The 12,781-nt window shown below is 47.6% G+C and overlaps 1 protein-coding gene across 3 annotated transcripts; it reads left to right on the forward strand.

Moving 5' to 3' along the window:
• Positions 1–1,094: 1,094 nt before the first annotated feature.
• On the forward strand, positions 1,095–12,231 carry Cdca7 (cell division cycle associated 7). Of its 3 annotated transcripts, none has more exons than XM_042275458.2 (10): positions 1,095–1,322; positions 3,990–4,112; positions 4,531–4,767; positions 7,014–7,253; positions 7,806–7,889; positions 8,713–8,913; positions 9,244–9,381; positions 9,983–10,132; positions 10,569–10,705; positions 11,011–12,231. In XM_042275458.2, the coding sequence occupies exons 1-10, from the start codon at positions 1,302–1,304 to the stop codon at positions 11,039–11,041; spliced, it is 1,362 nt and encodes a 453-aa protein (XP_042131392.1). In that variant the 5' UTR covers positions 1,095–1,301; the 3' UTR covers positions 11,042–12,231. The 3 variants fall into 3 exon arrangements, with proteins under 3 accessions (XP_042131392.1, XP_015843510.1, XP_006972492.1); XM_015988024.3 differs by having other exon boundaries at positions 4,663–4,767; XM_006972430.4 differs by lacking the exon at positions 4,531–4,767.
• Positions 12,232–12,781: the final 550 nt, after the last annotated feature.

Consider the following 12,781-nt stretch of genomic DNA (forward strand, 5'->3'; position numbering starts at 1 on the left):
AATGTTGATTTGCCAGGAATTTTGCCAAACAAACCAAGAGCCGCTTCTCCCGATCTTCTAGAGATCTCTGTCTCTTGCACAGGAGAGTGATCCTTGGGCAGCTCCTTACAACCCATTGTCTTCCCACGTTTTTTATTTATAAGTCTTTATGGTCAATATGCAGGGAAAAGTGTGTGTGTGTGTGTGTGTGTGTGTGTGTGTGTGTGTGTGTGTGTGTGTGTCTCTGTGCGCACGCGCATGCTCTATTCACTGCCAAGGACTGGCGACATCAATACCAAGGAAAGTTTTGAAATGGGGGGAAATGCCTTCATTTCAAGCGCTGTTTTAAAGCTATGATTATGGTTAAAGTCTTAAAGCACCCCAGTTTTTTCGGTTGTTTCTTTCTTCTGTAAGCAAGTGCGCTTTGCTCTTCAAAAAGAGGGAAGAAGCCTCCCTTATTTCACGGGTGTGCCCAGTTGGATGAAAAGGGCAATGAAAAACAGGTCTTTCAAATTAACTCCGGTAGTTCCCAATTTTGCCTGGAGAAAAACCGGACAATCCACATTGTAATCGTCTGCAGTTTGTATATCAGAAAGATAAGCCTCTAAAGACTTGACCCTCCAGGTAAGTCTTTTTTGACCTGCAGGAAATGTTTGCTACTTTAAAACCCACGGGTCAAGGGTAAAACAGTCGACTTCCGAATCTGAAGCACTGGAACTTAACACAGCTAATGACTTCAGATAGATAATGGTGTGGTTTGCCAGATAAGAAGTGCTACGCCCGGGGTAAATCAGCTAGTTGTGGGTGGTGTCGCTGCTGGGTTCTTTGACATTTATCCATTTTTAAAAGATTAAACCACAGCAGAAATGAGAACGCTGGGGTTGGCTCTGCACGCAGTCTGTGCAAGTCCTCCCAGCTCGCGTGTTGCATGCAAATCAGCCGGTCAGTCCCGGGACCACGGCAGTCACTTTCGCGCCACTTTCCCAGGACCGCGCAGCTCCATAAAGAACCGGCAGCACTAAGTCCCCCAAATGCCACTGTTCCAACGCGCATTCAGCAGTTTCCGAGGATACTCAGGATTATGACGATCGGAACCACTTCGATTTTTTTCCCTTGGGGCTTGAGAGCTTCGGATGCGGCGAGAGAAGTCATCTTAGCTGGCAGGACCTGTGTCCCGGCGCGGGAAAGCCAGCGGCCCCGCCCCTCCGGCGGCGGAGTGCGCGCCCCGCCTCTGCCCCGGATCTCCTGCTGCTCAGGCTCCAAGTGCTTGTGGGTTCCTCTGGTCTGTCCCCGCTCCGAGTGCTTGGGTACCCGCTGCCAGCATGGAGGCTCGCCGCACGCGGGTGAGGCTCGGCCGGGTGCACCGGGGCGGGCTTGGGGGGTGCTGGACGCCGGCGGGCCGGGGCCACTTCCCTACAACTCCGCGGGTGAGCGCCGCTCCCTTGTCCCACGGCGCTCCTGATCGTCGCCAGATTAGGGGAAGTCACAGGTTGCTTTTGCTTTTCTTATAATCTTTGCACCTAGGATAACTCTAGACCAAGGTGATGCGCCCGCCGGCGCGCACGGGGTTGGCAGCGCTGGGGGAGCCTGCGGGACGTGCGTTCGTGGTGCACGTGCGCGCCGGAGGCCGGGGGCTGGCTGCTGGCGGTGGTGTTCGGCGGTCGAGTCCCAGCCCTTCCATCCCCTGGGACTGTGCCCAGCACTACTCGCTCACGGCGGGTGCGTACCCACGCGTGCACTGGTGGCCCTGGGACCTGCTTCCTCTCCTCTGAGGCCCCTTCAACCACTCTGGATCTCTGGATTTAGGTTTGAAGGCCTTGTGAACATCTCTTGAGAACTTGGGTTGTGCACGTGGGGGAAGGTATTGTTTTAGTCCCAGGCTGTAATTAAGCGCAGTTTAGGGGTCCAGCGGTGCAATCCGTGCACCACGGCGGTTTCAGTGTGCTTCCCTGCGTCCCCTCCTCACCACCCCGTCTCTACCTCACTTGAAGCTGCGAGCTGCCCCGAGTGGAACGTTACTTTTTTGCTCCAACGGAAGCCAGAACTTACGTCCTGCCCTGAAGAGGGTTGAAGAGTGGGGGGGATGGGCGGAAAGGAAGACAGTGACGTGCTTCAAATAAATATCGTAGGTTCGGGACCCTTGTTGGCTGGTCTGGGTGGGTAGGCGGGGTCGTGGTTCGGTAGCGGATCTCAGCCCGTGGGGAATTGGACTAGGTGCACATTTGGGCACCTGACTGGAGGAATCGGTTTCACATCCGTTTTCCTCACTTAAGTGATAGTAACGATGTCACTTTTTGCTGCAAAGAATTAAGCAAACATCGCTAGCAAAGTCTGCCGCCAAGAAACACTGCCCATAAATGGAATTAGTTATATCTGCCAAGAAAGTTCTTCCCAGGCATGGCCATTTGCTCTGCTTTTCTGTGTTTTTTCCATCAGGGATGTATTCGGCTGGTGAATGACTCTTGGCCTGTCCTGGCTTGTTAAAGCGTAGCCTGTTTCCCGGGCGGCTTTCGATAGAATGCCTCCCTGGAGGCTGCCATGGAGGTAGATTGATTAGCAAAGTGGGGAGAATCGGAGTCATTTAAGGAGCTGTGCTGTTCTAGGGGATCTCTTCGGGTTTTGCATTGTCTTTCACCCTGTTGCCTTGGGCTTCCTCGTCTGGAAAACGGGGCAGAGACTTTGGAGATGCTTTTTAACTCTTGACGGCACACCGGCTTGAACATTTACTGTAAATACAACCTTTATATTGTGTGGCTCTCCCTATCACCACATCTAACGAGGGGAGACTGGGCTGCCATCATCTGGGAAATAATTTTATTGAATCTGAGAGACTAAAGTGCAGAGCGTTTGGTGTGGGAGGAAGTCCATCTCCCTACACCTAGACATTCTCTGTCCCCCTAACACATCTGGGCACTCTTGTGGAGCTGCTAGGAAGAGCTTGTCCTTGAAGGTTTCCAGTGCAAAAACATACTGCTATTCCTTGACTGTTTAAGACTGTAAGAACTAATGCACTCCTTCAGAAATATCATCATGTCCCAAGAAATGGCAAAAATGGCTGTCCTGGTTAAGTTACATTTTCTGGTGAACGGTACAGGGCTATAAATGAGATGAATGGAGCATTTTCATCTCTCCAAGTAATCTGACCTTATGATAGGCTTTTTAGAAAGAACTCTTCCCCCGTGGGCTGGGGATTGACCCCAGGCAGGACTTTGCTTGCTAGGCAAATACTTACCACTGAGCACTACCCCAAGTCTTTAAAATTTCAGGTCTTAAGGGGCCATGGGAAAGAGCTGCCTGGAGACCATGGTCATGGGGGGCTCAGGTGGAACCAGGTGTCCCACCTGGCCTTTGAGCCAAGCTGTCCTCTAACTTGGCTCCTTGTACCATGTGGTTACAGGCTGACAATACTTGATTTGTAAGGACTTGTGCAGGACCTGGGTACCCCTCCTCATTGGAGCGGGGCCTGTTTGGATGGCTGCCATCTTAAAGCACAGGACCTGCCCAATTTTTGTAGTTTGGAAAATTAGCATCACAGTGCAGAGCCCAAAGCTTACATAAAAAGACCTCATTAGCTTGATTTTTGGCTGAGGGAGAAAAATTGCTCTGCCATCTTGCACTTTTGAAATCTCCTTTTAGAAGTACAGTTCAATTAGAAAAAATGAGGTTGGATTTTAGGAGTTGGCATCAGTCTCTGTGAGTTCAATATAATGTTAAATGCTTAGGATTATAGGCTGGGAAGAGAAGTAACTGCAGATGTTTGGATAAATTGATAAATATCATTAAAATGTTCTCCAGACGAGATCCTTTCTTAGAATTTGACCTGGGTTGATTTTTTTTTTTTTTTTTGGTAGCAATTGCCAATCTCATTTTTTTTCTCTGTAGGGCCTGAAAAAAAAGATGTGTTCATCTCCTCTGCTGTTTAAGCCTACCAAACTGAGAAACGACCTCTGTAGTGGTTCTGTACTGCAAGGAAGCATTCCACTTAACGGTGTTGCCGTTTCTCTTTGCAGCAAAAGGCTCTCAAAGTAAAGAACTTAAAGAATGTCAGATATATGAAGCTGATTTCCATGGAAACGTCGTCGTCCTCTGATGACAGTTGTGACAGCTTTGCTTCTGATAATTTTGCAAACACAGTAAGTGCTGCCCAAGAATAAACAGAATTGAGTCTGCAATGCTCCAAATGCCCCGAAATGCTTTGTGCATGATTAAAACTGCTTGCTTTTCGCCTGCGTTTCTATGCGGCCGTGAGGGAAATGCGGCATGCACTGTAATTTCATTTCACTCTTTGCTGGGGTTCTAGGTAGTAATTGTTGGAGGTGGATTAGCTGCTCATTGTGTCCCTTTGAAGTGTCGCCTAGCCTAACACGACTGATGACTTGCTATAACAACTCAGAAATCATTTGTAAACCTCTGAACCATTTTTCTTTGTAACAAAAGCCATTCTCTTGTAGTGCACTTGTAAATGTGATTTGCTCTCTGCACGCTTTATGGAAAATTGGTTCTTGAAAAAGAGAAAAAAAAAATCCACAACCACATTTATTTATTTTACAGCAACCTAAATTCAGGTCAGATATCAGTGAAGAACTGGCTAATGTTTTTTATGAGGACTCTGATAATGAATCTTTCTGCGGCTTTTCAAAGGGTGAGGTGCAAGTTGTATTAAGCCATTGTGGATTTTTACAGAAACCAGGGCCAGATGTCACTAACGAATTGGCCAGCATTTTTCATGCCGACTCTGATGATGAATCATTTTGCGGTTTTTCAGAGAGTGAGATACAAGATGGAATGGTGAGTCTGAGAAGTTCACCAGTATCAAGAAGTGAGGTACATTTAGAGGCTGGGGAGATTTGCCCTTCGACCTCCTCCTCCTCCCCATACCTATAGCTCTCCTTTCAGTCCAGCTAGGAGACTTTGATGACCTGATCATGTTTTCTTCGTGTCTTCAAGCCATTTTTACCCATGTCCTGCGTGTAGGCCTTTAACACAATTTTTTTTTAGGTTCTAAAAGTCTTGGAGATTTGTTAAATAAAGTTGGCTATCCTGCAGATTGCCGTTAGCTGCAGATCTGGCCTGATGCCAGGAGGCACGTATGTCCTAAGGATTAGCTACATTGGCACTTAGGTGCAGATGCCCAGTCCAGGGCTGGCGCGGAGCTGACAAGGCTGGGTTCCAATAGTTCCAGTTGTGCCTGCATCTTGGGAGCCTCTCAGGACCACATCGATGATGACAAGTAGGGCCTTTCCTGCTTCAGTGTTTTCTTGCTCGCTGGTCTGCTTTGCCTGTCCGCCTGTGCTTCTCTCCCCTCTCGGCTGTCACCTCCCCGGGTGGCTGCCATGCCTGTGCTCTAGTCCCTGAGCATGGTATGCTTAAACTGTCCCCTAAGGAAGTGGGGTGTGCATTACAGTCACCTGCATGTTCTCCCCTTCACCTTGCCTGACAACATTCCCACAGGCCACCGCTTGAATGACACCGTTCTGAGGGACAGCACTTGCCCTAGAACTATTTCTTCAGCAACTGCTGTGCCAGTGCATGCTTCCCTAATATAAAAGACTTTGGTCCCAACGGGTGTTGATTGGCATTTGTTAGCTGGGGACAGTGCAGAACTGGATGTGACCCATTGTCTGCGGCTTGACTAGTCTAGGCAGTCTCTTAGCTCTTTGGGGGTATTAACTTGTGATGACTAGAACGATAGTTGGTTGAAAGTGCTAAGAGTTCATGAAAGTTTTGTTTTGTGATCTCCATCCATGAACACTACCTGCCCATGGGGATCCTTATTTGTTGGTACTGGGGATCAAACCCAGGGTCTTGGATATGCTAAACATAGACTCTACCACTGAACTGCATCCTCAGCCCATTCAGTGTTTTGAGGGGCTGAGGAGATGGCTCAGCTTGCCTTGCCAAGTATAAGGACTGCAGTTCAGTCTCCAGAAACTTACGTACATGCTTAGTGGGTATGGTGGCTTCTCTGTAGTTCCAGCTTCTCAGAAAGCAGAGATAGGATCCTTAGAGCAAGTTGGCTAACAAGATAGCACATCATTGAGCTCTGGATTTGATTGAGAGATCCTGTCTCACTCAGTAAGGTCAAAGATGATTCCTGATAGTAAGCTCAGGCCTGCACATGCACACTCATGCATGGGCACACATGCAAAAATGAGAATTATGCTGTCCTGAACATTCATGTTCTAAGCTTTCATGTGTCTATGTATTGGGTCTCTACCTAGGAGTGGATGGCTGGAATATATGGAGACTGTTTAACTTTTGAGCAAGCTGGCAGATTTAGCTTTACTAGTTGGTATGAAGTGATATCTAGATCTTGACTTACAAACTCGGTTAATTTGAGTGGTAGCTAGACTAGTCAGAGTCAAAGACTAGAAAGATGGTGGTAGCCAGGGACTGGTGTTGGGAGGAATTGGTATTTTTTGCTTGTTTGTTTGTTTTTGAGGCAGGGTCTGGCAGTGTAGCTCAGGCTGGCCTAGAACTGGCTGTGTAGCCCAGGGTCCCTACTTGTAGGGCTTAACTGGCATGGGCCAACACACCCCACAGAGCTTACTGTTGAATGGACCTGAAGTTTCAGTTCAGCGAGATAAAATCTTGGTTCAAGTGAAGGCCCCACAGCAATGAGGTGTATTTTAATCACAATTAAAAAGGAAATGGAAATTGGCAGTCTAGGATATTACTTAATACTATCATAGGCATTGAAACCACGTTTATGGGTGGAACACAGATGTCCCTAGAGGACTTTATGAGAATGACCCGGGATTAGTTTTTGGGAAATGGGAAGGGGGTAGGCGTATAGTTAGCACAGGTCTTGGGACCGTGATGGTGGCTGGGGCAGCGTCTCAGAAGAGCAACCCTATGAAGCTCTTCTCCCGTTGTGTGCATTTTCAAGTCTTGATTTTGTTGCCCGTGATCCTTGCTGGCCACTTGGGCTGATTTGCTCTCATCCTTTATTCCGAAAGGATCTGTAGCAGTCATTGGGGCCGCTTGTCTGCCAGTCACAGGTCCTTAACACCCCCCTTTGCTCTCTTAACCAGAGACTTCAGTTAGACAGGGAAGGCTGCAGGACCCGGAGTCAGTGCCGCCACCCCGGACCCCTCAGGGTAGCCATGAAGTTCCCAGCAAGGAATACCCGGAGGTCGGCCACCAAAAAGGCAGTCCCCTCAAAACCCTCTGAGAACTCCGCCAACGATTCCCAGTCTGACTCTGAAGAGGAGGAGGACGGCATGAACTTCCTGGAGAAAAGGGCTCTAAATATCAAGCAGAACAAAGCCATGGTAGGTGTTGGGATGCATTAGCACCCTCCCCAGCTTTTCCCTGAGCAAAACAGAGCCATGGTAGGTGTTAGGGTGCATCAGCACCCTCCCCAGCTTTTCCCTGAGCAAGCTCATGTCTTCTACCTCTCTCCTAAGAACTGTTTCCACGTAGTTGTGAAGACTTCATGGTGTGTTTTCAATATTTATATTTGTTTTTATTTGTGTGGGGGAGGGGGGCTGTGCTATGCGTGCGGTGCCCTTGGAGGCTAGAGGAGGGCATTTTGTGTCCCCTGGAACTGGAGTTAGTTAGGCATGATTGTGAGCTACCATGTGGGTGCTGGGAGCTGAACCCAGGTCCTCTGCAAGAGCAGCCAGTGCTTTTGACCGCTGAGCCTTCTGTCCAGCCCCTGCGGCTGCTTTGGATGACTAGTGGGGAAGTCAGAAACTTGACTGTGTCAACCTGTTAACTAGTAAGTTAAGGGATAAGTTAAGGAGAAAGTTAAGGCTAGCATTATTTCCACAAATGGCCTGTTGTCACCTGTTACAATTTGTTCACTTTCTTCCCCTCTTTAGCTTGCAAAACTCATGTCAGAATTAGAAAGCTTCCCTGGCATATTCTCTGGAAGACATTCCCTCCCCGGCCACAGATCCAAAGGTGTAAGTCCTTCTTTCTAAACTGTTGTTTTGGACAAGCCCAGGGCAGATCCCTGAGATTTTAGGGTCTTGTTTTTATGCTGGGGGTGGGGTCGCTAGAAACCAGTCTTCCTGGGGCTCTGGATGATCTTCGCATCCTGGACATCTTGGCTCTCCCACCCTGTGGCCACACTCCTTTGGTAATTGCTCCTCTTCGTACTAGCAGCAAGGAAGATTGACGACTTGTTGCTCTGTCCCCAAGCAGCACATTTTCTTCCTACATGCGAGATAGAAAATAGGTTTGTTTTTAAAAGCCGATTGAGGGGGAAAAGTACACACAATTTCTTTTGTCAAGTCATATCCTGATAATGGTATCTGATGGCATCCCAAGGGACTAAGCTGGTGTGAATGGGGGGTGGGGGGGGGTTGTTGTGTTGGCTATGGCACAAAAGACAAGTCTGTATTTCCCTACTTCCCCATGGGGAGTCAGGCCGGAAGCCAGCAAGGCGTGGCGGGAAGCAACCCACGCATTCTTTGTGTAATATGGAGATAGCATGTGTGTTTTGGGAGTCAGAGACGTCATGGGAAAGGCTTTGGGGTCAGGAGCTCAGGTTTCACATGTCCAGTAACTGAAGTAGAAGAGTAAATGGCAGAATAAGAAGTCAAAGTTGCACTGGCTGTGTGTATGGCTTTGGGGTGGTGTTTACGCATTATGGAAAGGGCCAAGGAAATGTGAAAATGGAGCTCTTCTTTGACCTAACTCTCCTTAAGGGAAAGTTGCAGTTTCCCCAAGTGAGGATCTCTGTAATAGAGCAAGTGGAGCTATATTGTGTGTTTCATTCACCAGTCAAAGCCACCTAGAAGACGCACATTCCCTGGTGTGGCTTCCAGAAGGAACCCTGAACGGAGAGCCCGGCCTCTTACCAGGTCAAGGTCTCGGATCCTGGGGTCTTCGGGTGCTCTTCCCACAGAGGAGGAGGAGGAAGAGGAGGAAGAGGATAAGTACATGCTAGTGAGAAGGAGGAAGTCTGTGGACGGCTACATGAATGTGAGTCCTTGCTGATCTCTCCTCTTAGTGTTTCCCATCTTCAGGAAGCTTGGCATTGAGCACCCAGCCTCAGACCATCCCAAGTCATGAATGCTACATAAGCGTACTTAATTTTGTTAGCGGCCAGGAGTCAGATTTTCAACTTCTCAATATTGTAGGAATTATTTCTGTGCTTTTGGCCAGTTATCCTCACAGTACGTTTATGGGCTGCTCCCTTTCTCCATAAGCAAGAAAAATTTTCCAGGTTGAATTTTCTGTGAAAAGTTTCAAACAAAGCATCCTGAGATTTAGGGCTACAGAGAGGAACTCAATCTCATGCTTCTTATTCAGGACGATGACATGCCCAGAGGTCGTCGCCCTGGGTCCATGACCCTTCCACATATAATTCGCCCGGTAGAGGAAGTTACAGAGGAAGAGATCAAGAACATTTGCGGCAACTCTCGCGAGAAGATCTACAACCGATCGCTGGTGAGTGCCCTGGGGTTATGTCTTGAAACCGAAGCTGCACATGGCATATGGTCTGGACATTAATGCTTGCGCATTTTTTTTTTTTTCATACAAGGGAAGAAGAGTTTTATAGTATGCCTTTGAATGAATCTGCCTAGGAAGTCTGAAGTAGGGTTATATCTTCCTAATTTAGAAGTAGATTCATTCAGCTGGGATTTACAGTGTATCGTTAGGGTGTATCTGTCTCCAGCCACTGGGAATGCAGTGGTGAGCCAAAGATTTTAAAAAAAATGGATTTAGAAAAGAGGATAAACATGGATTTGGGTGGAATTTTCTTTTTCCCATGCTGGGGATCAAACCCAGGACCTCGAGTGGGTTAGGGATGTACTCTGGCCTTGAGCCCTCCAAACAGTTTTGACGATATGACATTGTACCACGGATAGAGTGCGAAGCCTTGCTCAGGATGCTTTCATGCTTGTGTATGCGGGTGCTACGTGAACTTTAAGAAGAAGCGTCGGGTCCTTTCTTACCCGTGTGGGTGTTCTCGGTGCCATGTTTCTGTTTTTGTTTTTCTCTACAAAATGCGGCGTTTGCGTCTTCTCTCACCGGGTCTTCCTTCCAGGGCTCTACATGCCACCAGTGTCGCCAGAAAACCATTGATACCAAAACAAACTGCAGAAACCCAGACTGCTGGGGCATCCGGGGCCAGTTCTGTGGTCCCTGCCTTCGGAACCGCTACGGTGAAGAGGTCAAGGATGCCCTCTTGGACCCGGTAGGTGCCTTAAAAGGTCGGGGAGGGGCTGGAACTCTTGGTGTCAGGAGTACACGGTGTGGTGCTGCAGGGATGTAACTGTCCAGAGAGCTCGGGGCTGCTGCCCAAAGCCAATTTTTCATCCCTGGTGGTGGGTGTGTAACTTTCTTGCATTATATCTTATGATTGTGTGTGTGTGTGTGTGTGTGTGTGTGTGTGTGTGTGTGTGTGTGTGTGTGTGTGTGTGTGGTGTGTGTGCCAGGGCTGGAACCACATGCGCTAGGCAAATGTTCTCAAACTGAAACAAATTTGGACCCCTGTTTTATGGTTTAGTTATTAAAAAAAAAAATCACAGGGTAAGGGAGTTGATACTAAGTACTTTAACTGCTAAAGAAACGGAACCGATGGATGGAGGGGAAGTGATGCTTAGCCTTGGTGCTTTCCCTCAATTCTTCAGAACTGGCACTGCCCGCCCTGTCGAGGAATTTGCAACTGCAGCTTCTGCCGCCAGCGTGATGGACGGTGCGCCACGGGAGTCCTCGTGTATTTAGCCAAGTATCATGGCTTTGGGAACGTGCATGCTTACCTGAAAAGGTAATGGCCGTTGTGGTTTTCTCTTTCACGTGAGCCTTACATTCATGCCTTAATAAGATGATAGAAGTCTGAAGTGTCGCTCTCTTGGGTCAGGGGAACGTTAGTGGAAATGCATCTTCCTGTGAGCGGGTCACGGATATAACATTCAGGGTGGGTGTCTAAGACACATGTGTTGATACTATGTATGTTAGGGCTCCACAAAGACTTGTTTTTCTTTTAAAGAAAGGAATTTGACTTTCCAAAGAGAATAATTGGTTGGAAATAATTCCAACAGTCTTGATGTCTTCCCCTTTTTTTTCCCACAGTCTGAAGCAGGAGTTTGAAATGCAAGCCTGAAGATTCACTGCCTGCCTTGGGCTTCTCAAGGCTCTCCTGTTCTGGATACCGGTGTTGATGGAAACCTGAGTAAGAATCTTGGCGACCAATCTGTGTTAGAACTCAGTCTGGTTAACCTCGTTAGATTCGCCCTTGTTTCTGAAGCATCGTGGAAGGCATACATACTGCTAGGTACACTTCAGCTATGTGTAGTTTCCCAAAGCTTGCCCTGGCTCTACCTTGTAGCCTCCCTACTCCCATGGTCCTCTGCCACCACTTTTTAAGTTTCTGAGTTCTTAGGCGGCAGTTTTAGAAAGCATTATTTGTCTTGTTGGTGTTGAAATAGTCTCAGGACATACCCATGAACCCGAGCGCTTAGGGGTGCAGCAGTATTGGGGCCCAGCGGTTCTGGTGAATTGCAGGGAACAGCTCTTGAAGTTGTTCACGTGGAATCAGCGCACGCCGTTTAGCATTTAGTGTTCTGTTGGCTGACATTTGAAATGGGTAACGCCAAGGCACAAACAAAGGTCTGAACATGGTGTGGAGAAATGAGGTAATTGTTGGAAGTGGTGTGGCACATTGAGTGACTTTCTGGAGAACACAGCTCCTCTGTGTTGGGCTCGGGGTGCACCTTGTCACAGTTGAGACTCCGTTGCTGCTGAGATCGTTCTTAAGTTAGACCGGTTCCTCTGGCTTACACAGTCACCCAAGGGTTTGTGGCAACATGGTGCCATAATTACTTAAATTGCTGTAGAAAAGGCCTTCCGGGAAATTAAGATGACGAGACCACAATGGGCTGGTTTGAAATCTTGCTGTTCCGCTTGAGAAACTTAACTTCCAGGACTTCACAGTTTCCTGAAGAGGATACCCTCGGGGTGGTGTTGTGTCCAGGGTTTAGGTTCTAACAGTTTTGTAACAACGAGTTTTCTAACAGTGACCTTTTAGAGAGGGGTGGCTTTGAACCACTTGTTAACGAGTTACCTCTGGAGTGTGTGGCAGATGGCGTGAGTCATCTCCCTCCCCTTTTCCTTTAGTCCGGTCCTTGAGTCGCGGTGGACTCCAAGTGACTGATTCCATTGCACGTGTAACATGTGCCCCACTCTGTCTGTGATGCAACCGGACCTTGAATCATTCAGTGTAAATACAGCTTTTGCTCTGTAATGCTTTTATACAAAGGTTTTTTATTTTGATAATAAAACATTTTGTTCTAACTTGTGTGTTTATTTTTGTTTTAAAAAATTTATATTACTATACTTAATCCCTTTTTCTCTTTGTATTTTGAAAGGGCATTTCTGCCTCTTCTAAAACTTTCTCTTTTGGATTAAATTTCCGAGGCCCACAGCCAGCTCTTTTGAACAGGGTCAGAAAGTGGACTACGATAGCCTCATTGACAGACAGGATGCACGCACGCAACATGTGCTTGGGAAATTTTTTTGTTGCTTTCCTTTATCATTTTCAGTACTTGGCCACTTTTATCAACTTTTCAAATACTTACTAAATGTGTTCTGTGCCTTGAGGTTTCTAGAACTAGAACATACAGAAGATGAAGACTTTAGAGCCAGGCATGGTGGTATGTGGAGTCATAAGACACTGAAGCGGGAGGATTGCAAATTGAGGCAAGCCTCAAAAAATCACTTTATTATTTACTTTAAAGATTTTAATTTATATATTTGCATGGATTTCTTCTGCATGTGTGTGCAGGTACCCTCGGGAGGCCAGAAGAGGGTGTTGACCCATGGAGCTTGAGTTACGGACAGTTGC

The sequence above is a fragment of the Peromyscus maniculatus genome, chromosome 4 (genome assembly GCF_049852395.1).
Source record: "Peromyscus maniculatus bairdii isolate BWxNUB_F1_BW_parent chromosome 4, HU_Pman_BW_mat_3.1, whole genome shotgun sequence".
Taxonomy (NCBI): Eukaryota; Metazoa; Chordata; class Mammalia; order Rodentia; family Cricetidae; genus Peromyscus; species Peromyscus maniculatus.

Coding starts and splice junctions, on each gene's coding strand:
- Cdca7 (XM_042275458.2), top strand. CDS start 1,302: ATGGAGGCTCGCCGCACGCGG. Junction 7,254..7,805: donor TCAAGCAGAACAAAGCCATG/GTAGGTGTTGGG, acceptor TCCCCTCTTTAG/CTTGCAAAACTCATGTCAGA. Junction 9,382..9,982: donor AGATCTACAACCGATCGCTG/GTGAGTGCCCTG, acceptor TCTTCCTTCCAG/GGCTCTACATGCCACCAGTG.